The sequence below is a fragment of the Coturnix japonica genome, unplaced genomic scaffold, assembly GCF_054131305.1.
Source record: "Coturnix japonica strain WE unplaced genomic scaffold, WE-NBRP24 Scf181, whole genome shotgun sequence".
NCBI classification, from domain to species: Eukaryota; Metazoa; Chordata; class Aves; order Galliformes; family Phasianidae; genus Coturnix; species Coturnix japonica.
In genome coordinates, this window is record NW_028189084.1 from 15,092 (window position 1) to 41,003 (window position 25,912).

General features: G+C 51.9%; 1 protein-coding gene across 9 annotated transcripts in view; it reads left to right on the forward strand.

Annotated features, from left to right (window-relative positions):
* LOC107323953 (2-hydroxyacyl-CoA lyase 2-like) overlaps window positions 1-25,912 on the forward strand; it is a 56,450-nt gene that overhangs the window by 14,188 nt on the left and 16,350 nt on the right. For all 9 annotated transcript variants that reach the window (XM_085535789.1, XM_085535786.1, XM_085535787.1 and 6 more), the window contains 6 exons: window positions 2,167-2,294; window positions 6,440-6,578; window positions 10,609-10,720; window positions 14,731-14,830; window positions 16,695-16,792; window positions 25,297-25,433. In XM_085535789.1, the coding sequence (XP_085391915.1) occupies window positions 2,167-2,294; window positions 6,440-6,578; window positions 10,609-10,720; window positions 14,731-14,830; window positions 16,695-16,792; window positions 25,297-25,433 (714 nt within the window). The remainder of the gene's footprint in view (window positions 1-2,166; window positions 2,295-6,439; window positions 6,579-10,608; window positions 10,721-14,730; window positions 14,831-16,694; window positions 16,793-25,296; window positions 25,434-25,912) is intronic.

Below are 25,912 nucleotides of genomic sequence, written 5' to 3' on the forward strand. Positions count from 1 at the left end.
TCGTCCCATCCTTATGGGATCCCTATTGAGTGGATCCGTCCTCGTGTCTCCCAACTTTGGGTTTTCTCCCCATTTATTCCCATCCTAAACCCATATAGGATCTCTAGGGTCAATGGGACCAAGTGGAGGTAGATCCAATGGCCAACACCATCCTCTTCCCTATAGGATATAGGGTTTTGGGGTCGTCCCACCCTTATGGGATCCCAGTTGAGTCGAGCTCTCATCCATGGGTTTCATCCCATCTTATCCCCCACCCCAAACCTATTTGGGGTCTGTAGGGTCAATGGGACCAAGTGGAGGTAGATCCAATGGCCAACACCATCCTCTTCCCTATAGGATTTAGGGTTTTGGGGTCGTCCCACCCTTATGGGATCCCAGTTGAGTCGAGCTCTCATCCCTTGGTTTCATCCCATCTTATCCCCCACCCCAAACCTATTTGGGGTCTGTAGGGTCAATGGGATGAGTGGAGGTAGATCTAATGGCCAACGCCATCCTCTTCCCTATAGGATATAGGGTTTTGGGGTCGTCCCACCCTTATGGGATCCCTATTGAGTGGATCCCTCCTCGTGTCTCCCAACTTTGGGTTTTCTCCCCATTTATTCCCACCCCAAACCCATATAGGATCTCTAGGGTCAATGGGACCAAGTGGAGGTAGATCTAATGGCCAACACCGTTCTCTTCCCTATAGGATATAGGGTTTTGGGGTCGTCCCACCCTTATGGGATCCCAATTGAGTCGAGCTCTCATCCATGGGTTTCATCCCATCTTATCCCCCACCCCAAACCTATTTGGGGTCTGTAGGGTCAATGGGACCAAGTGGAGGTAGATCCAATGGCCAACACCATCTTCTTCCCTATAGGATATAGGGTTTTGGGGTCGTCCCACCCTTATGGGATCCCTATTGAGTGGATCCCTCCTCGTGTCTCCCAACTTTGGGTTTTCTCCCCATTTATTCCCACCCCAAACCCATATAGGATCTCTAGGGTCAATGGGATGAGTGAAGGTAGATCTAATGGCCATCACCATCCTCTTCCCTATAGGATATAGGGTTTTGGGGTCGTCCCACCCTTATGGGATCCCAGTTGAGTCGAGCTCTCATCCATGGGTTTCATCCCATCTTATCCCCCACCCCAAACCCTTATAGGATCTCTAGGGTCAATGGGACGAGTGGAGGTAGAGCTCATGGCCAACACCATCCTTTTCTCTATGGGATGGAGGATTTGGGGTTGTCTCTGTTTTATGGGGTCGTGGTTGTGTGGGGCACTCTGTGGTCTCTTCTTGTAGGGGTTTCTCCCCATTTATTCCCACCCCAAACCCATATAGGATCTCTAGGGTCAATGGGATGAGGGGAGGTAGATCTAATGGCCAACACCATCCTCTTCCCTATAGGATATAGGGTTTTGGGGTCGTCCCACCCTTATGGGATCCCTATTGAGTGGATCCCTCCTCGTGTCTCTCAACTTTGGGTTTTCTCCCCATTTATTCCCACCCCAAACCAATTTGGGGTCTGTAGGGTCAATGGGACCGAGTGGAGGTAGATCTAATGGCCAACACCATCCTCTTCCCTATAGGATATGGGGTTTTGGGGTCGTCCCACACTTATGGGATCCCAGTTGAGTCGAGCTCTCATCCATGGGTTTCATCCCATCTTATCCCCCACCCCAAACCTATTTGGGGTCTGTAGGGTCAATGGGACCGAGTGGAGGTAGAACTCAAGGCCAACACCATCCTTGTCCCTATAGGATATAGGGTTTTAGGGTCATCCCACCCTTATGGGATCCCTATTGAGTGGATCCCTCCTCGTGTCTCCCAACTTTGGGTTTTCTCCCCATTTATTCCCACCCCAAACCCATATAGGATCTATAGGGTCAATGGGACAAGGGGAGGTAGATCTAATGGCCAACCCCATCCTCTTCCCTATAGGATATAGGGTTTTAGGGTCGTCCCACCCTTATGGGATCCCAGTTGAGTCGAGCTCTCATCCATGGGTTTCATCCCATCTTATCCCCGACCCCAAACCCATATAGGATCTCTAGGGTCAATGGGACCAAGTGAAGGTAGATCTAATGGCCAACACCATCCTCTTCCCTATAGGATATAGGGTTTTGGGGTCGTCCCACCCTTATGGGATCCCCATTGATCCCTGACCCTATTCCCATCCCTCAGGTCACATCGGTGTCGCCGTCGTCACCGCGGGCCCCGGTGTCACTAACGCGGTGACGGCCGTGAAGAACGCGCAGATGGCGGAATCCCCATTGCTGCTCATCGGGGGCGCGGCCGCCACCATACAGAAGGTTTGTGGGGTCAGCTATGGGATTTATGGCCCCATATCCCTTATTTATGGGGTTTAAGGTCTGTAGGGTCAGCTATGGGATTTATGGCCCCATATCCTCATTTTTATGGGGATTAGGGGGTTGTTTTCACTCCTATTAGGGGACGTTCCTATATCAGTGGGGCGGCTGCCACGTTACAGAAGGTTTGTAGGGTCAGCTATGGGATTTATGGCCCAATATCCCCATATTTATGGGGTTTAAGGTCTGTAGGGTCAGCTATGGGATTTACGACTCCATATCCCCATTTATATGGGGATTAGGGGGTTGTTATCACTCATATAGGGGGATGTTCCTATATCAGTTGGGTGGCTGCCACGATACAGAAGGTTTGTGGGGTCAGCTATGGGATTTATGGCCCCATATCCCCGTATTTATGGGGTTTAAGGTCTGTAGGGTCAGCTATGGGATTTATGACCCCATATCCCATATTTATGGGGTTGTTATCACTCATATAGGGGGATGTTCCTATATCAGTGGGGCGGCCGCCACCTTGCAGAAGGTTTGTAGGGTCAACAATGGGATTTACGGCCCCATATCCCTTATTTATGGGGTTTAAGGTCTGTAGGGTCAACAATGGGATTTATGGCCCCGTATCCCATATTTATGGGGTTTAAGGTCTGTAGGGTCAACAATGGGATTTACGGACCCATATCCCATATTTATGGGGTTTAAGGTCTATAGGGTTAAACAAAGGGATTTACGATCCCATATCCCCATATTTACGGGGTTTAAGGTCTGTAGGGTCAAACAACGGGATTTACGGCCCCATATCCCATATTTATGGGGTTTAAGGTCTGTAGGGTCAGCTATGGGATTTATGGCCCCATATCCCCGTATTTATAGGGTTTAAGGTCTGTAGGGTCAGCTATGGGATTTACGGCCCCATATCCCCATTTATATGGGGTTTATGGGGTTGTTATCACTCATATAGGGGGATGTTCATATATCAGTGGGGTGGCCACCTCATTGCAGAAGGTCTATAGGGTGAACAATGGGATTTACGACCCCATATCCCATATTTATGGGGTTTAAGGTCTGTAGGGTCAACAATGGGATTTACGGCCCCATATCCCATATTTATGGGGTTTATTGGGTTGTTTTCACTCACATAGGGGGATGTTCCTATATCAGTGGGGCGGCCGCCACGTTACAAAAGGTTTGTAGGGTCAACTATGAGATTTATGGCCCCATATCCCATATTTATGGGGTTTAAGGTCTGTAGGGTCAGCTATGGGATTTATGGCCCCATATCCCATATTTATGGGGTTTAAGGTCTGTAGGGTCAACAATGGGATTTACGGCCCCGTATCCCCGTATTTATGGGGTTTAAGGTCTATAGGGTCAACAATGGGATTTACGGCCCCATATCCTCGTATTTATGGGGTTTAAGGTCTGTAGGGTCAGCTATGGGATTTATGGCCCCATATCCCCGTATTTATGGGGTTTAAGGTCTGTAGGGTCAGCTATGGGATTTACGGCCCCATATCCCCGTATTTATGGGGTTTAAGGTCTGTAGGGTCAGCTATGGGATTTATGGCCCCATATCCCGTATTTATGGGGTTTAAGGTCTTTAGGGTCAAACAAAGGGATTTACGACACCATATCCACATATTTATGGGGTTTAAGGTCTGTAGGGTCAACAATGGGATTTATGGCCCCATATCCCATATTTATGGGGTTTAAGGTCTGTAGGGTCAACAATGGGATTTACGACCCCATATCCCCATATTTATGGGGTTCATTGGGTTGTTTTCACTCCTATTAGGGGATGTTCCTATATCAGTGGGGCGGCCGCCACGTTACAGAAGGTTTGTAGGGTCAACTATGGGATTTATGGCCCCATATCCCATATTTATGGGGTTTAAGGTCTGTAGGGTCAGCTATGGGATTTATGGCCCCATATCCCCGTATTTATAGGGTTTAAGGTCTGTAGGGTCAGCTATGGGATTTACGACCCCATATCCCCATTTATATGGGGTTTATGGGGTTGTTATCACTCATATAGGGGGATGTTCATATATCAGTGTCGTGGCCACCTCATTGCAGAAGGTCTATAGGGTGAACAATGGGATTTACGACCCCATATCCCCATATTTATGGGGTTTATTGGGTTGTTTTCACTCCTGTTAGGGCATGTTCCTATATCAGTGGGGCGGCCGCCACGTTACAAAAGGTTTGTAGGGTCAGCTATGGGATTTATGGCCCCATAAATCCCCATATTTATAGGGTTTAAGGTCTGTAGGGTCAACAATGGGATTTATGGCCCCATATCCCCATATTTATGGGGTTTAAGGTCTGTAGGGTCAACAATGGGATTTACGACCCCATATCCCCATATTTGTGGGGTTTAAGGTCTGTAGGGTCAGCTATGGGATTTATGGCCCCATATCCCCATATTTATAGGGTTTAAGGTTTGTAGGGTCAGCTATGGGATTTACGGCCCCATATCCCATATTTATGGGGTTTAAGGTCTGTAGGGTCAAACAACGGGATTTACGGCCCCATATCCCCGTATTTATGGGGTTTAAGGTCTGTAGGGTCAACAATGGGATTTACGGCCCCATATCCCATATTTATGGGGTTGTTATCACTCATATAGGGGGATATTCCTATATCAATTGGGTGGCTGCCACCTTACAGAAGGTTTGTAGGGTCAACAATGGGATTTACAGCCCCATATCCCATATTTATGGGGTTTAAGGTCTATAGGGTTAAACAAAGGGATTTACGATCCCATATCCCCATATTTACGGGGTTTAAGGTCTGTAGGGTCAAACAACGGGATTTACGGCCCCATATCCCATATTTATGGGGTTTAAGGTCTGTAGGGTCAGCTATGGGATTTATGGCCCCATATCCCCGTATTTATAGGGTTTAAGGTCTGTAGGGTCAGCTATGGGATTTACGGCCCCATATCCCCATTTATATGGGGTTTATGGGGTTGTTATCACTCATATAGGGGGATGTTCATATATCAGTGGGGTGGCCACCTCATTGCAGAAGGTCTATAGGGTGAACAATGGGATTTACGACCCCATATCCCATATTTATGGGGTTTAAGGTCTGTAGGGTCAACAATGGGATTTACGGCCCCATATCCCATATTTATGGGGTTTATTGGGTTGTTTTCACTCACATAGGGGGATGTTCCTATATCAGTGGGGCGGCCGCCACGTTACAAAAGGTTTGTAGGGTCAACTATGGGATTTACGACCCCATATCCCATATTTATAGGGTTTAAAGTCTGTAGGGTCAAACAACGGGATTTACGACCCCATATCCCCATATTTATGGGGTTTAAGGTCTGTAGAGTGAACCCAAGGGATTTACGACCCAATATCCCCATATTTATGGGGTTTAAGGTCTGTAGGGTCAGCTATGGGATTTACGGCCCCATATCCCTTATTTATGGGGTTTAAGGTCTGTAGGGTCAACAATGGGATTTATGACCCCATATCCCATATTTATGGGGTTTAAGGTCTGTAGGGTCAACAAAGGGATTTACGGCCCCATATCCCCGTATTTATGGGTTTTAAGGTCTGTAGGGTCAGCTATGGGATTTACGACCCCATATCCCCATATTTATGGGGTTTATTGGGTTGTTTTCACTCCTATTAGGGGACGTTCCTATATCAGTGGGGCGGCCGCCACATTGCAGAAGGTTTGTAGGGTCAACAATGGGATTTACGACCCCATATCCCTTATTTATGGGGTTTAAGGTCTATAGGGTCAACAATGGGATTTACGGCCCCATATCCCCATATTTATGGGGTTTAAGGTCTGTAGGGTCAACAATGGGATTTACGGCCCCATATCCCATATTTATGGGGTTGTTATCACTCATATAGGGGGATGTTCCTATATCAGTGGGGCGGCCGCCACATTGTAGAAGGTTTGTAGGGTCAACTATGGGATTTACGACCCCATATCCCCATATTTATGGGTTTTAAGGTCTGTAGGGTGAACAAAGGGATTTACGACCCCGTATCCCCGTATTTATGGGGTTTAAGGTCTGTAGGGTCAACAGTGTGATTTACGACCCCATATCCCCATTTCAATGGGGTTTAGGGGGTCGTTTCACTCCTATATGGGGTATGTCCCTATAGGGCCGCGGAGCTCTGCAGGACATCGACCAGCTGTCCCTATTTAGGACCCTATGTAAGATGTGCGTCTCGGTTCGCGCCGTGCGTCACATCGTCCCCACGCTGCGTCGAGCCATCGCCACCGCGCAGTCGGGGACCCCAGGTATAAAGGGGGGACCCCAAATCCACCCCATATGGGGATATAGGGTCACCCCAATCTCCTATAGGAGCCATTACGGGGCGATACTTTGGGTTCTATTGGTGTCAACCCCGTAACGCTCATTGTTTGGGGTCCCCTCACCCCATATCCCTCCCAATGGTTTAGGACCCCCCTATACAACATATGGACACCCCATAGCTACCCCATATGAGGGTTTAGGGTCACCTCAATCCCCTATAGGTCCCATTATGGGGCGATGCTTTGGCTGCTGTAGGTGTTGACCCCATAACGCTCATTGTTTGGGGTCCCCTCACCCCATATCCCACCCAATGGTTTAGGACCCCCCTATACAACATATGGACACCCCATAGCCACCCCATATGAGGATATAGGGTCACCCCGATCCCCTATAGGAGCCATTATGGGGCGATACTTTGGGTTGTATTAGTGTTAATCCCATAACGCTCATTGTTTGGGGTCCCCTCATCCCATACCCCACCATATGATTTGGGACCCCCCCTGTACAACATATGGACACCCCATAGCCACCCAATATGAGGGTTTAGGGTCACCTCAATCCCCTATAGGTCCCATTATGGGGCGATGCTTTGGCTGCTGTTGGTGTCGACCCCATAACGCTCATTGTTTGGGGTCCCCTCACCCCATATCCCACCCAATGGTTTAGGACCCATACCCCACCATATGATTTGGGACCCCCCCTATACAACATATGGACACCCCATAGCCACCCCATATGGGGATATAGGGTCACCCCAATCCCCTATAGGAGCCATTATGGGGCGATGCTTTGGGTTCTGTTGGTGTCAACCCCGTAACGCTCATTGTTTGGGGTCCCCTCACCCCATATCCCACCCAATGGTTTAGGACCCCCCTATACAACATATGGACACCCCATAGCCACCCCATATGGGGATATAGGGTCACCCCAATCCCCTATATAAGCCATTATGGGGCGATACTTTGGGTTGTATTAGTGTCAACCCCATAACGCTCATTGTTTGGGGTCCCCTCACCCCATATCCCATCCAATGGTTTAGGACCCCCCTATACAACATATGGACACCCCATAGCCACCCCATATGAGGATATAGGGTCACCTCAGTCCCCTATAGGTCCCATTATGGGGCGCTGCTTTGGCTGCTGTAGGTGTCGACCCCATAACGCTCATTGTTTGGGGTCCCCTCACCCCATATCCCACCCAATGGTTTAGGACCCATACCCCACCATATGGACCCCCCATATAAAACATATGGACACCCCATAGCCACCCCATATGGTGATATAGGGTCACCCCAATCTCCTATAGGAGCCATTATGGGGCGATACTTTGGGTTATATTGGTGTCAACCCCATAACGCTCATTGTTTGGGGTCCCCTCACCCCATATCCCATCCAATGGTTTAGGACCCCCCTATACAACATATGGACACCCCATAGCCACCCCATATGGGGATATAGGGTCACCCCGATCCCCTATAGGAGCCATTATGGGGCGATACTTTGGGTTGTATTAGTGTCAACCCCATAACACTCATTGTTTGGGGTCCCCTCACCCCATATCCCACCCAATGGTTTAGGACCCCCCTATACAACATATGGACACCCCATAGCCACCCCATATGGGGATATAGGGTCACCTCAGTCCCCTATAGGTCCCATTATGGGGCGATGCTTTGGCTGCTGTAGGTGTCGACCCCATAACGCTCATTGTTTTGGGGTCCCCTCACCCCATATCCCACCACCCCCCCTATATAACATATGGACACCCCAAATCCACCTCATATGAGGATTTAGGGTCACCTCAATCCCCTATAGGTCCCATTATGGGGCGCTGCTTTGGGTGCTGTAGGTGTCGACCCCATAACGCTCATTGTTTGGGGTCCCCTCACCCCATGTCCCATCCAATGGTTTAGGACCCCCCTATACAACATATGGACACCCCATAGCTACCCCATATGAGGGTTTAGGGTCACCTCAATCCCCTATAGGTCCCATTATGGGGCGATGCTTTGGCTGCTGTAGGTGTCAACCCCATAACGCTCATTGTTTGGGGTCCCCTCATCCCATATCCCACCATATGATTTGGGACCCCCCATATAAAACATATGGACACCCCATAGCCACCCCATATGAGGATATAGGGTCACCCCAATCTCCTATAGGAGCCATTATGGGGCGATACTTTGGGTTCTATTGGTGTCAACCCCATAACGCTCATTGTCACCCCATATCCCACCCAATAGTTTAGGACCCATACCCCACCATATGATTTGGGACCCCCCTATACAACATATGGACACCCCATAGCCACCCCATATGAGGGTTTAGGGTCACCTCAGTCCCCTATAGGTCCCATTATGGGGCGAAGCTTTGGGTGCTGTTGGTATCAACCCCATAACGCTCATTGTTTGGGGTCCCCTCACCCCATATCCCACCCAATGGTTTAGGACCCCCCTATACAACATATGGACACCCCATAGCCACCCCATATGAGGATTTAGGGTCACTCCAATCCCCTATAGGTCCCATTATGGGGCGATGCTTTGGCTGCTGTTGGTGTCGACCCCATAACGCTCATTGTTTTGGGTCCCCTCACCCCATATCCCACCATATGATTTGGGACCCCCCCTGTACAACATATGGACACCCCATAGCCACCCCATATGAGGATTTAGGGTCACCTCAGTCCCCTATAGGTCCCATTATGGGGCACTGCTTTGGGTGCTGTAGGTGTCGACCCCATAACGCTCATTGTTTTGGGTCCCCTCATCCCATATCCCACCATATGATTTGGGACCCCCCATATAAAACATATGGACACCCCATAGCCACCCCATATGAGGATATAGGGTCACCTCAATCCCCTATAGGTCCCATTATGGGGCGATGCTTTGGCTGCTGTAGGTGTCGACCCCGTAACGCTCATTGTTTGGGGTCCCCTCACCCCATATCCCATCCAATGGTTTAGGACCCCCCTATACAACATATGGACACCCCATAGCTACCCCATATGAGGATATAGGGTCACCTCAGTCCCCTATAGGTCCCATTATGGGGCGCTGCTTTGGGTGCTGTTGGTGTCAACCCCATAACGCTCATTGTTTGGGGTCCCCTCACCCCATATCCCACCATATGATTTGGGACCCCCTATATAAAACATATGGACACCCCATAGTCCCCCCATATGAGGATATAGGGTCACCCCAATCTCCTATAGGAGCCATTATGGGGCGATAGTTTGGGTTATATTGGTGTCAACCCCATAATGCTCATTGTTTGGGGTCCCCTCACCCCATATCCCATCCAATGGTTTAGGACCCCCCTATACAACATATGGACACCCCATAGCCACCCCATATGAGGATATAGGGTCACCTCAGTCCCCTATAGGTCCCATTATGGGGCGCTGCTTTGGCTGCTGTAGGTGTCGACCCCATAACGCTCATTGTTTTGGGTCCCCTCACCCCATATCCCAACCAATGGTTTAGGACCCATAACCCACCATATGATTTGGGACCCCCCATATAAAACATATGGACACCCCATAGCCACTCCATATGAGGATATAGGGTCACCCCAATCTCCTATAGGAGCCATTATGGGGCGATACTTTGGGTTCTATTGGTGTCAACCCCATAACGCTCATTGTTTGGGGTCCCCTCACCCCATATCCCATCCAATGGTTTAGGACCCTCCTATACAACATATGGACACCCCATAGCCACCCCATATGAGGATATAGGGTCACTCCAATCCCCTATAGGTCCCATTATGGGGCGCTGCTTTGGCTGCTGTAGGTGTCGACCCCATAACGCTCATTGTTTGGGGCCCCCTCACCCCATATCCCACCACCCCCCCTATATAACATATGGACACCCCAAATCCACCCCATATGAGGATATAGGGTCACCTCAATCCCCTATAGGTGCCATTATGGGGCGCTGCTTTGGGTGCTGTAGGTGTCGACCCCATAACCTTTCCTTTTTGGGGTCACCCCCATAATCCCCTATAGGTCCCGTCTTCGTCGAGCTCCCCATTGACGTCCTCTACCCCTTCCACGTGGTAGAAAAGGAGGTGGGAGCCCCTACAAGGACCCAAAGTCTACGGGGGAAGCTGGTCCATTGGTGAGCCCCCATCCCACCCCCACAAATGGGGGATCTCATTGACCCCATAGGGCTGAGATCCCCCTTTAAACATCTCCATCCCATCATCACCTCCATCCCCATCATCATCTCCATCCCCATCATCTCCATCCCCATCATCATCTCCATCCCCATCACCTCCATCCCCATCATCTCCATCCCCATCATCACCTCCATCCCCATCATCATCTCCATCCCCATCATCTCCATCCCATCATCATCTCCATCCCCATCATCTTCATCCCCATCATCATCTCCATCATCATCTCCATCTCCATCATCACCTCCATCCCCATCATCTCCATCCCCATCATCATCTCCATCACCATCATCATCTCCATCCCCATCATCATCTCCATCCCATCATCACCTCCATCCCCATCATCATCTCCATCCCCATCATCTCCATCCCCATCATCATCTCCATCCCCATCATCTCCATCCCCATCATCATCTCCATCCCCATCATCACCTCCATCCCCATCATCTCCATCCCCATCATCACCTCCATCCCATCATCATCTCCATCCCCATCATCATCTCCATCCCCATCATCACCTCCATCCCCATCATCATCTCCATCCCCATCATCATCTCCATCCCCATCATCATCTCCATCCCCATCATCATCTCCATCCCCATCATCATCTCCATCCCCATCATCACCTCCATCCCCATCATCTCCATCCCCATCATCACCTCCATCCCATCATCATCTCCATCCCCATCATCTTCATCCCCATCATCATCTCCATCCCCATCATCATCTCCATCCCCATCATCACCTCCATCCCCATCATCATCTCCATCCCCATCATCATCTCCATCCCCATCATCACCTCCATCCCCATCATCATCTCCATCATCTTCTCCATCCCCATCATCATCTCCATCATCATCTCCATCCCCATCACCTCCATCCCCATCATCATCTCCATCCCCATCATCATCTCCATCCCCATCATCATCTCCATCCCCATCATCATCTCCATCCCCATCATCACCTCCATCCCCATCATCTCCTCCATCCCCATCATCACCTCTATCCCCATCATCTCCATCCCCATCATCTCCATCCCCATCACCTCCATCCCCATCATCATCTCCATCCCCATCATCATCTCCATCCCCATCATCTCCTCCATCCCCATCATCTCCATCCCCATCATCTCCATCCCCATCATCTCCATCCCCATCATCATCTCCATCCTCATCATCACCTCCATCCCCATCATCATCTCCATCCCCATCATCTCCATCCCATCATCACCTCCATCCCCATCATCACCTCCATCCCCATCATCTCCATCCCCATCATCACCTCCATCCCCATCATCATCTCCATCCCCATCATCATCTCCATCCCCATCATCATCTCCATCCCCATCATCATCTCCATCCCCATCATCATCTCCATACCCATCATCTCCATCCCCATCATCATCTCCATCCCCATCATCTCCTCCATCCCCATCATCATCTCCATCCCCATCATCTTCATCCCCATCATCATCTCCATCCCCATCATCATCTCCATCCCCATCATCATCTCCATCCCCATCATCATCTCCATCCCCATCATCTCCATCCCCATCATCTCCATCCCCATCACCTCCATCCCCATCATCATCTCCATCATCATCTCCATCCCCATCATCATCTCCATCCCCATCATCATCTCCATCCCCATCATCATCTCCATCCCCATCATCTCCATCCCCATCATCATCTCCATCCCCATCATCATCTCCATCCCCATCATCTCCATCCCCATCATCTCCATCCCCATCATCACCTCCATCCCCATCATCTCCATCCCCATCACCTCCATCCCCATCATCTCCATCCCCATCATCACCTCCATCATCATCTCCATCCCCATCATCATCTCCATCCCCATCATCATCTCCATCCCCATCATCATCTCCATCCCCATCATCTCCATCCCCATCACCTCCATCCCCATCATCTCCATCCTCATCATCATCTCCATCCCCATCATCTCCATCCCCATCATCATCTCCATCCCCATCATCATCTCCATCCCCATCATCATCTTCATCCCCATCATCTCCATCCCCATCATCATCTCCATCCCCATCATCTCCATCCCCATCATCATCTCCATCCCCATCATCATCTCCATCCCCATCATCTCCATCCCCATCATCATCTCCATCCCCATCATCTCCATCCCCATCATCATCTCCATCCCCATCATCTCCATCCCCATCATCATCTCCATCCCCATCATCTCCATCCCCATCATCATCTCCATCCCCATCATCTCCATCCCCATCATCATCTCCATCCCCATCATCTCCATCCCCATCATCATCTCCATCCCCATCATCTCCATCCCCATCATCATCTCCATCCCCATCATCATCTCCATCCCCATCATCACCTCCATCCCCTTCATCTCCATCCCCATCATCGCCTCCATCTCCATCATCTCCATCCCCATCATCATCTCCATCCCCATCACCTCCATCCCCATCATCATCTCCATCCCCATCATCTCCATCCCCATCATCATCTCCATCCCCATCATCTCCATCCCCATCATCTCCATCCCCATCATCATCTCCATCCCCATCATCACCTCCATCCCCATCATCTCCATCCCATCATCACCTCCATCCCCATCATCTCCATCCCCATCATCATCTTCATCCCCATCATCACCTCCATCCCCATCATCTCCATCCCCATCATCATCTCCATCCCCATCATCTCCATCCCATCATCACCTCCATCCCCATCATCATCTCCATCCCCATCATCATCTCCATCTCCATCATCATCTCCATCCCCATCATCTCCATCCCCATCATCACCTCCATCCCCATCATCTCCATCCCTATCATCTTCATCCCCATCATCTCCATCCCCATCATCATCTCCATCCCCATCATCTCCATCCCCATCATCATCTCCATCCCCATCATCATCTCCATCCCCATCATCATCTCCATCCCCATCATCACCTCCATCCCCATCATCATCTCCATCCCCATCATCACCTCCATCCCCATCATCACCTCCATCCCCATCATCTCCATCCCCATCATCTCCATCCCCTTCATCTCCATCCCCATCATCTCCATCTCCATCATCTCCATCCCCATCATCATCTCCATCCCCATCATCATCTCCATCCCCATCATCACCTCCATCCCCATCATCATCTCCATCCCCATCATCACCTCCATCCCCATCATCATCTCCATCCCCATCATCATCTCCATCCCCATCATCATCTCCATCCCCATCATCATCTCCATCCCCATCATCATCTCCATCCCCATCATCTCCATCCCCATCATCTTCATCCCCATCATCATCTCCATCCCCATCATCTCCATCCCCATCATCTCCATCCCCATCATCATCTCCATCCCCATCATCATCTCCATCCCCATCATCTCCATCCCCATCACCTCCATCCCCATCATTATCTCCATCCCCATCATCTCCATCCTCGTCATCTCCATCCCCATCATCATCTCCATCCCCATCATCACCTCCATCCCCATCATCATCTTCATCCCCATCATCATCTTCATCCCCATCATCATCATCTCCATCCCCATCACCTCCATCCCCATCATCATCCCCATCCCCATCGCCATCATCACCTCCATCCCCATCATCTCCATCCCCATCATCATCTCCATCCCCATCATCATCTCCATCCCCATCATCTCCATCCCCATCATCATCTCCATCCCCATCATCATCTCCTCCATCTCCATCATCTCCATCCCCATCATCACCTCCATCCCCATCATCTCCATCATCATCATCTCCATCTCCATCATAATCTCCATCCCCATCATCTCCATCCCCATCTCCATCCCCATCATCATCTCCATCCCATCATCATCTCCATCCCCATCATCTCCATCATCTCCATCCCCATCATCTCCATCATCTCCATCCCCATCATCTCCATCCCCATCCCCCTTTAACCCCCTCCTTTATCTCAGGTACCTCCAGAATTACCTCCGGAATCTCTTTGCTGGCGCGTGGGAGCTCCGGGATCTCACCCCATTACCCATCAAGTTCCCATTGGCCACCGAGGATGAGGTTGGGTTTGTCCCTTATAAATGGATCTATGGGGTTTTTGGGGTTGATTTGGTTGGGTTTGGGGGCTGGATGGGGTTAATAATGGGGGGGGGGGGGGGGTAGGGAAGGTGATGGAGCCACTTTTGGGGGGTGATTGAGTCACTTTTAGGCGTCAGTTGAGCCACATTTTGGGGTCAATTGAGCCATGTTTAGGGGATGATTGAGCCACATTTTGGGGTCAGATGAGCCACTTTTAGGGGATGATTGAGCCACATTTGGGGGGATGATTGAGCCACTTTTTTTTCTTTTTTCTTTTTTTTTTTTTTTTTTTGGTTGATTGAGCCACTTTTAGGGGATGATTGAGCAAAATTTTGGGTTTGATTGAGCCACTTTAAAGGGGATGAACAAACTACTTTAGGGGGTGACTGAGTCACATTTTGGGGTCAGTTGAGCCAGATTTTGGTGATGATTGAGCCACTTTTAGGGGGTGATTGAGCCACACTTTGGGGTCAATTGAGCTACTATTAGGGGATGATTGAGTCACTTTTAAGGGATGATTGAGCCACATTTTGAGGATGATTGAGCCACATTTTAGGGGATGGTTGAGCTGCTGTTAGGGGATGATCGAGACACATTTTGGGGTCAATTCAGCCACATTTAGGGGATGATTGAGCCGCATTTTGGGGTTGATTGAGCTACTATTAGGGGATGATTGAGCCACATTTTGAGGATGATTGTGCCAATTTTGGGGGATGATTGAGCCACATTTTTAGGATGATTGAGCCACTATTATGGGTCTATTGAGCCACTATTAGGGGATGATTGAGCCACTATTAGGGGATGATTGAGCCACATTTTGGGGATGATTGAGCCAATTTTAGGGGCTCATAGAGCCACATTTAGGAGATGATTGAGCCACATTTTGAGGATGATTGAGCTTAATCTGGGGCTATTCAACCTGATTTGGGGCCAATTCATCCCGTTTTGTGGCTAATTCAGCCTGTTTTGGGGCCAAATCAGCCTATTTTGGGGCCAATTCAGCCTGTTTTGGGGCCAATTCAGCCCATTTTGGGGCCAATTCAGCCTGATTTGGGGCCAAATCAGCCTGTTTTGGGGCTAATTCAGCCCGTTTTGGGGCTAATTCAGGCTGATTTGGGGCTAATTCAGCCTGTTTTGGGGCTAATTCAGCCTATTTCGGGCCTAATTCAGCCCGATTTGGGGCTAATTCAGCCCGTTTTGGGGCCAAATCAGCCTATTTTGGGGCCAATTCAGCCTGATTTGGGGCCAATTCAGCCTGTTTCGGGGCCAATTCAGCCTGATTTGGGGCTAATTCAGCCTGTTTTGGGGCCAATTCAGCCTGCTATGGGGCTAATTCAGCCTGTTTTGGGTCTAATTCAGCCCGTTTTGGGGCCAAATCAGCCTATTTTGGTACCAATTCAACCTGATTTGGGGCCAATTCAGCCTGTTTTGGGGCCAATTCAGCCTGATTTGGGGCCAATTCAGCCTATTTCGGGCCTAATTCAGCCTGTTTTGGGGCCAATTCAGCCTGTTTTGGGGCCAATTCAGCCTGTTTTGGTGCTAATTCAGCCTGATTTGGGGCCAATTCAGCCTGATTTGGGGCTAATTCAGCCTGTTTTGGGGCCAAATCAGCCTATTTCGGGCCTAATTCAGCCTGATTTGGGGCTAATTCAGCCTGTTTGGGGCCAATTCAGCCTGATTTGGGGCCAATTCAGCCTATTTCGGGCCTAATTCAGCCTGTTTTGGGGCCAAATCAGCCCGTGTTGGGGCTAATTCAGCCCATTTTGGGGCCAATTCGGCCTGTTTTGGGTCTAATTCAGCCCGTTTTGGGTTGGTCTGATGGACCCATTTTTGGGGGGGGTCTCAGATTCAATCCTGTGCTGAGCTGCTGAGCCGGGCCAAGAAACCTTTGGTGCTGGTGGGCAGCCAGGCCATGTTACCACCAACACCAGCCGAGGAGCTCAGGTGAGTTATGGGGTGAATGGGGCTGGGGGGGCTGGTTATGGGGCTGGGGGGGCTGGTTATGGGGTGGAGGGGCTGGTTATGGGGTGGAGGGGCTGGTTATGGGATGGAGGGGCTGGATTGGGGCTGGTTATGGGGCTGGTTTTGGGATGGAGGGGCTGGTTATGGGGTGGAGGGGCTGGTTATGGGGTGGAGGGGCTGGTTATGGGGTGGAGGGGCTGGTTATGGGATGGAGGGGCTGGTTATGGGGTGGAGGGGCTGGTTATGGGGCTGGTTGTGGGGTGGAGGGGCTGGTTATGGGGTGGAGGGGCTGGTTATGGGGCTGTAGGGGCTGGTTATGGGGTGGAGGGGCTGGTTATGGGGTGGAGGGGCTGGTTATGGGGTGGAGGGGCTGGTTATGGGATGGAGGGGCTGGTTATGGGGTGGAGGGGCTGGTTATGGGGTGGAGGGGCTGGTTATGGGGTGGAGGGGCTTGTTATGGGGCTGGTTATGGGGTGGAGGGGCTGGTTATGGGGTGGAGGGGCTGGTTATGGGGTGGAGGGGCTGGTTATGGGATGGAGGGGCTGGTTATGGGATGGAGGGGCTGGTTATGGGATGGAGGGGCTGGTTATGGGGTGGAGGGGCTGGTTATGGGATGGAGGGGCTGGTTATGGGGTGGAGGGGCTGGTTATGGGGTGGAGGGGCTGGTTATGGGATGGAGGGGCTGGTTATGGGGCTGGAGGGGCTGGTTATGGGGTGGAGGGGCTGGTTATGGGGTGGAGGGGCTGGTTATGGGGTGGAGGGGCTGGTTATGGGATGGAGGGGCTGGTTATGGGATGGAGGGGCTGGTTATGGGATGGAGGGGCTGGTTTGGGGCTGGTGGGGCTGGTTATGGGATGGAGGGGCTGGTTATGGGGTGGAGGGGCTGGTTATGGGATGGAGGGGCTGGTTATGGGTCTGGGGGGGTTGGTTATGGGATGGAGGGGCTGGTTATGGGATGGAGGGGCTGGTTATGGGATGGAGGGGCTGGTTTGGGGCTGGTGGGGCTGGTTATGGGATGGAGGGGCTGGTTATGGGGTGGAGGGGCTGGTTATGGGGTGGAGGGGCTGGTTATGGGGCTGGTTATGGGATGGAGGGGCTGGTTATGGGGCTGGAGGGGCTGGTTATGGGATGGAGGGGCTGGTTATGGGATGGAGGGGCTGGTTATGGGGTGGAGGGGCTGGTTATGGGATGGAGGGGCTGGTTATGGGGTGGAGGGGCTGGTTATGGGGTGGAGGGGCTGGTTATGGGGCTGGAGGGGCTGGTTATGGGGCTGGAGGGGCTGGTTATGGGGTGGAGGGGCTGGTTATGGGGTGGAGGGGCTGGTTATGGGGCTGGTGGGGCTGGTTATGGGGTGGAGGGGCTGGTTATGGGATGGAGGGGCTGGTTATGGGATGGAGGGGCTGGTTATGGGATGGAGGGGCTGGTTATGGGGTGGAGGGGCTGGTTATGGGGTGGAGGGGCTGGTTGTGGGATGGAGGGGCTGGTTATGGGGTGGAGGGGCTGGTTATGGGGTGGAGGGGCTGGTTATGGGGTGGAGGGGCTGGTTATGGGGTGGAGGGGCTGGTTATGGGGTGGAGGGGCTGGTTATGGGATGGAGGGGCTGGTTATGGGATGGAGGGGCTGGTTATGGGGTGGAGGGGCTGGTTATGGGGCTGGAGGGGCTGGTTATGGGGTGGAGGGGCTGGTTATGGGGTGGAGGGGCTGGTTATGGGGTGCAGGGGCTGGTTATGGGGTGGAGGGGCTGGTTATGGGGTGGAGGGGCTGGTTATGGGGTGGAGGGGCTGGTTATGGGGTGGAGGGGCTGGTTATGGGATGGAGGGGCTGGTTATGGGATGGAGGGGCTGGTTATGGGATGGAGGGGCTGGTTATGGGGCTGGTAATGGGGTGGAGGGGCTGGTTATGGGATGGAGGGGCTGGTTATGGGGTGGAGGGGCTGGTTATGGGGCTGGGGGGGTTGGTTATGGGATGGAGGGGCTGGTTATGGGATGGAGGGGCTGGTTATGGGGTGGAGGGGCTGGTTATGGGGTGGAGGGGCTGGTTATGGGGTGGAGGGGCTGGTTATGGGGCAGGAGGGGCTGGTTATGGGATGGAGGGGCTGGTTATGGGGTGGAGGGGCTGGTTATGGGGCTGGTTTGGGGCTGGTTATGGGATGGAGGGGCTGGTTATGGGGTGGAGGGGCTGGTTATGGGATGGAGGGGCTGGTTATGGGGCTGGGGGGGTTGGTTATGGGATGGAGGGGCTGGTCATGGGGTGGAGGGGCTGGTTATGGGGCTGGGGGGGCTGGTTATGGGATGGAGGGGCTGGTTATGGGGCTGGTTATGGGATGGAGGGGCTGGTTATGGGGTGGAGGGGCTGGTTATGGGGTGGAGGGGCTGGTTATGGGGCTGGTTATGGGGTGGAGGGGCTGGTTATGGGATGGAGGGGCTGGTTATGGGATGGAGGGGCTGGTTATGGGGTGGAGGGGCTGGTTATGGGATGGAGGGGCTGGTTATGGGATGGAGGGGATGGTTATGGGATGGAGGGGTTGGTTATGGGATGGAGGGGCTGGTTATGGGGCTGGAGGGGCTGGTTATGGGGCTGGAGGGTCTGGTTATGGGATGGAGGGGCTGGTTATGGGGTGGAGGGGCTGGTTATGGGATGGAGGGGCTGGTTATGGGGCTGGGGGGGTTGGTTATGGGTTATGGGGCTGGTTATGGGGTGGAGGGGCTGGTTATGGGATGGAGGGGCTGGTTATGGGGTCGAGGGGCTGGTTATGGGATGGAGGGGCTGTTTATGGGATGGAGGGGCTGGTTATGGGATGGAGGGGCTGGTTATGGGGTGGAGGGGCTGGTTATGGGATGGAGGGGCTGGTTATGGGGTGGAGGGGCTGGTTATGGGGTGGAGGGGCTGGTTATGGGATGGAGGGTCTGGTTATGGGGTGGAGGGGCTGGTTATGGGATGGAGGGGCTGGTTATGGGGTGGAGGGGCTGGTTATGGGGTGGAGGGGCTGGTTATGGGGTGGAGGGGCTGGTTATGGGGCGGAGGGTGTTTGTTATGGGGTGGAGGGGCTGGTTATGTGGTGGAGGGGCTGGTTATGGGATGGAGGGGCTGGTTATGGGGTGGAGGGGCTGGTTATGGGATGGAGGGGCTGGTTATGGGATGGAGGGGCTGGTTATGGGGTGGAGGGGCTGGTTATGGGATGGAGGGGCTGGTTATGGGGCTGGAGATGCTGGTTATGGGATGGAGGGGCTGGTTATGGGGTGGAGGGGCTGGTTATAGGATGGAGGGGCTGGTTATGGGATGGAGGGGCTGGTTATGGGATGGAGGGGCTGGTTATGGGGTAGAGGGGCTGGTTATGGGGTGGAGGGGCTGGTTATGGGATGGAGGGGCTGGTTATGGGGTGGAGGGGCTGGTTATGGGATGGAGGGGCTGGTTATGGGGTGGAGGGGCTGGTTATGGGATGGAGGGGCTGGTTATGGGATGGAGGGGCTGGTTATGGGGTAGAGGGGCTGGTTATGGGGTGGAGGGGCTGGTTATGGGATGGAGGGGCTGGTTATGGGGTGGAGGGGCTGGTTATGGGATGGAGGGGCTGGTTATGGGATGGAGGGGCTGGTTATGGGGTGGAGGGGCTGGTTATGGGGTGGAGGGGCTGGTTATGGGATGGAGGGGCTGGTTATGGGGTGGAGGGGCTGGTTATGGGATGGAGGGGCTGGTTATGGGGCTGGTTATGGGATGGAGGGGCTGGTTATGGGGTGGAGGGGCTGGTTATGGGGTCGAGGGGCTGGTTATGGGGTGGAGGGGCTGGTTATGGGATGGAGGGGCTGGTTATGGGGCTGGTTTGGGGCTGGTTATGGGATGGAGGGGCTGGTTATGGGATGGAGGGGCTGGTTATGGGGTGGAGGGGCTGGTTATGGGGTGGAGGGGCTGGTTATGGGGTGGAGGGGCTGGTTATGGGGTGGAGGGGCTGGTTATGGGGCTGGTTATGGGATGGAGGGGCTGGTTATGGGATGGAGGGGCTGGTTATGGGGCTGTAGGGGCTGGTTATGGGATGGAGGGGCTGGTTATGGGATGGAGGGGCTGGTTATGGGGTGGAGGGGCTGGTTATGGGGTGGAGGGGCTGGTTATGGGATGGAGGGGCTGGTTATGGGGTGGAGGGGCTGGTTATGGGGTGGAGGGGCTGGTTATGGGGTGGAGGGGCTGGTTATGGGATGGAGGGGCTGGTTATGGGATGGAGGGGCTGGTTATGGGGTGGAGGGGCTGGTTATGGGATGGAGGGGCTGGTTATGGGGTGGAGGGGCTGGTTATGGGATGGAGGGGCTGGTTATGGGATGGAGGGGCTGGTTATGGGGTGGAGGGGCTGGTTATGGGATGGAGGGGCTGGTTATGGGATGGAGGGGCTGGTTATGGGATGGAGGGGCTGGTTATGGGGTGGAGGGGCTGGTTATGGGGTGGAGGGGCTGGTTATGGGGTGGAGGGGCTGGTTATGGGGCTGGTTATGGGATGGAGGGGCTGGTTATGGGATGGAGGGGCTGGTTATGGGGCTGGTTATGGGGCTGGGGGGGTTGGTTATGGGTTGGAGGGGCTGGTTATGGGGTGGAGGGGCTGGTTATGGGGTGGAGGGGCTGGTTATGGGGCTGATTTTGGGTCCAATCAAGTTGATTTTGGGGTCCAACCCCCATCCGACCCCATTGGAAATCCCAACTTATCCCTTTGTTTTTGGGTCTAATCCATCCGTTTTTGGGGTCCACCCACACCAAAACTTTACCCCCATTCGAACCCATTGGAAAGCCCAAATTATCCCTTTGTTTTTGGGTCTAATCCATCCATTTTTGGGGTCACCAACATTTCTACCCCCATCCGACCCCATTGGGAATCCCAATCGATCCCTTTATTTTGGGTCTAATCCATCCATTTTTGGGGTCACCCACATCAACACTTTACCCCCATCCGACCCCATTGGGAATCCCAATCGATCCCTTTGTTTTTGGGTCTAATCCATCTGTTTTTGGGGTCACCAACATTTCTATCCCCATCCGACCCCATTGGAAATCCCAACTTATCCCTTTATTTTGGGTCTAATCCATCCGTTTTTGGGGTCCACCCACATCAACACTTTACCCCCATCCGAACCCATTGGAAATCCCAACTTATCCCTTTCATTTTGGGTCTAATCCATCCATTTTTGGGGTCACCTACATTTCTACTTCCATCCGACCCCATTGGAAATCCCAACTTATCCCTTTTATTTTGGGTCTAATCCATCCGTTTTTGGGGTCCACCCACATCAACACTTTACCCCCATCCGACCCCATTGGGTATCCCAATCGATCCCTTTGTTTTTGGGTCTAATCCATCCGTTTTTGGGGTCACCTACATTTCTACCCCCATCCGACCCCATGGGAATCCCAACTTATCCCTTTCATTTTGGGTCTAATCCATCCATTTTTGGGGTCACCAACATTTCTACCCCCATCCGACCCCATAGGAAATCCCAACTTATCCCTTTCTTTTTGGGTCTAATCCATCCGTTTTTGGGGTCCACCCACATCAACACTTTACCCCCATCCGACCCCATTGGAAATCCCAATTGATCCCTTTCATTTTGGGTCTAATCCATCCGTTTTTGGGGTCCACCCACATCAACACTTCTACCCCCATCCGACCCCATTGGGATTCCCAATCGATCCCTATCTTTTTTGGGTCTAATCCATCCGTTTTTGGGGTCACCAACATTTCTACCCCCATCCGACCCCATTGGAAATCCCATTCTATCCCTTTCTTTTTTGGGTCTAATCCATCCGTTTTTGGGGTCCACCCATATCAACACTTTACCCCCATCCGACCCCATTGGAAATCCCAATCGATCCCTTTCTTTTTTGGGTCTAATCCATCTGTTTTTGGGGTCACCAACATCAACACTTTACCCCCATCCGACCACATTGGGAATCCCAATCGATCCCTTTGTTTTTGGGTCTAATCCATCCATTTTTGGGGTCACCAACATTTCTACCCCCATCCGACCCCATTGGAAATCCCAACTTATCCCTTTCATTTTGGGTCTAATCCATCCGTTTTTGGGGTCCACCTACATCAACACTTTACCCCCATCCGACCCCATTGGGAATCCCAATCGATCCCTTCGTTTTTGGGTCTAATTCATCCATTTTTGGGGTCACCAACATTTCTACCCCCATCCGAACCCATAGGAAATCCCAACTTATCCCTTTCATTTTTGGGTCTAATCCATCCGTTTTTGGGGTCCTCCCACATCAACACTTTACCCCCATCCAAACCCATTGGGAATCCCAACTTATCCCTTTCATTTTGGGTCTAATCCATCCATTTTTGGGGTCACCAACATTTCTACCCCCATCCGACCCCATTGGAAATCCCAACTTATCCCTTTCTTTTTTGGGTCTAATCCATCCGTTTTTGGGGTCCACCCACACCAACACTTTACCCCCATCTGACCCCATTGGAAATCCCAACTTATCCCTTTCATTTTGGGTCTAATCCATCCATTTTTGGGGTCACCAACATTTCTACCCTTAACCGACCCCATTGGAAATCCCAACTTATCCCTTTCTTTTTGGGTCTAATCCATCCGATTTTGGGGTCCACGCACATCAACACTTTACCCCCATCCGACCCCATTGGGAATCCCAATCGATCCCTTTCTTTTTGGGTCTAATCCATCCGTTTTTGGGGTCACCAACATTTCTACCCCCATCCGACCCCATAGGAAATCCCATTCTATCCCTTTCATTTTGGGTCTAATCCGGCCGGTTTTGGGGTCCACCCACATCAATACTTTACCCCCATCTGAACCCATTGGGAATCCCAACTTATCCCTTTCATTTTGGGTCTAATCCATCCGTTTTTGGGGTCATCAACATTTCTACCCCCATCCGATCCCATAGGAAATCCCATTCTATCCCTTTCATTTTTGGGTCTAATCCATCCGTTTTTGGGGTCCACCCACATCAACACTTTACCCCCATCCGACCCCATTGGGAATCCCAACATATCCCTTTCATTTTGGGTCTAATCCATCCGTTTTTGGGTTCACCAACATTTCTACCCCCATCCGACCCCATAGGAAATCTCATTCTATCCCTTTCATTTTGGGTCTAATCCATCCGTTTTTGGGGTCCACCCACACCAACACTTTACCCCCATCCGAACCCATTGGGAATCCCAATCGATCCCTTTGTTTTTGGGTCTAATCCATCCGTTTTTGGGGTCACCTACATTTCTACCCCCATCTGAACCCATTGGAAATCCCAACATATCCCTTTCATTTTGGGTCTAATCCATCCATTTTTGGGGTCCACCCACATCAACACTTCTACTTCCATCCGACCCCATTGGAAATCCCAACTTATCCCTTTGTTTTTGGGTCTAATCCATCCGTATTTGGGGTCACCAAAACTTCTACCCCCATCCGACCCCATTGGGAATCCCAACTTATCCCTTTTATTTTGGGTCTAATCCATCCGTTTTTGGGGTCCACACACATCAACACTTCTACCCCCATCCGACCCCATAGGAAATCCCAACTTATCCCTTTCTTTTCTTTTTGGGTCTAATCCATCCGTTTTTGGGGTCACCAACATCAACACTTTACCCCCATCCGACCACATTGGGAATCCCAATCGATCCCTTTGTTTTTCGGTCTAATCCATCCATTTTTGGGGTCACCAACATTTCTACCCCCATCCGACCCCATTGGAAATCCCAACTTATCCCTTTGTTTTTGGGTCTAATCCATCCGTATTTGGGGTCACCAACATTTCTACCCCCATCCGAACCCATTGGGATTCCCAATTTATCCCTTTCATTTTTGGGTCTAATCCATCCGTTTTTGGGGTTCACCCACATCAACACTTTACCCCCATCCGACCCCATAGGAAATCCCAACTTATCCCTTTCATTTTTGGGTCTAATCCATCCGTTTTTGGGGTCACCCACATCAACACTTTACCCCCATCCGACCCCATTGGGAATCCCAATTTATCCCTTTCATTTTGGGTCTAATCCATCTGTGTTTGGGGTCACCTACATTTCTACTTCCATCCGACCCCATTGGAAATCCCATTCTATCCCTATTATTTTTGGGTCTAATCCATCCGTTTTTGGGGTCCACCCACACCAACATTTCTACTTCCGTCTGACCCCATTGGGAATCCCAATCGATCCCTTTGTTTTTGGGTCTAATCCATCCGTTTTTGGGGTCACCAACATTTCTACCCCCATCCGACCCCATTGGAAATCCCAATTGATCCCTTTGTTTTTGGGTCTAATCCATCCGTTTTTGGGGTCCACCCACACCAACACTTTACCCACATCCGACCCCATTGGGAATCCCAATCGATCCCTTTGTTTTTGGGTCTAATCCATCCGTTTTTGGGGTCACCAACATTTCTACCCCCATCCGACCCCATAGGAAATCCCAATTGATCCCTTTCATTTTTGGGTCTAATCCATCCGTTTTTGGGTTCTTTTAGGGCCGCCTTGGAATCCTTGGGCGTCCCCTGTTACCTCGGTGGGGCAGCTCGGGGTCTCCTGCCCCATAACAGCCCCCTCCTCCTCCGCCACAACCGCCGCGACGCCCTACGTGACGCCGACCTGGTCCTATTAGCAGGTGGGTCCCTATAGGCGCTATGGGGCTGCCCCATAGCGTCCCCGTTTGGCCCCATAGATGGTCATTTTCTCACCCCATTGAAATCCCTTTGCTATGGGGTGACCCCATAGAAATCCCTTTGCTATGGGGTGATGGACCCCACTGAAACCCCTTTGCTATGGGGTGACCCCACTGAAATCCCTTTGCTATGGGGTGACCCCATTGCCATCCCTTTGCTATGGGGTGACCCCATTGCCATCCCTTTGCTATGGGGTGACCCCATTGAAACCCCTTTGCTATGGGGTGACCCCAGCCCCATAGAAACCCCTTTGCTATGGGGTGATGGCTGCTATGGGGTGACCCCAGCCCCATTGCCATCCCTTTGCTATGGGGTGATGGTCCCCATTGAAATCCCTTTGCTATGGGGTGACCCCATAGAAATCCCTTTGCTATGGGGTGACCCCATTGAAATCCCTTTGCTATGGGGTGATGGACCCCAT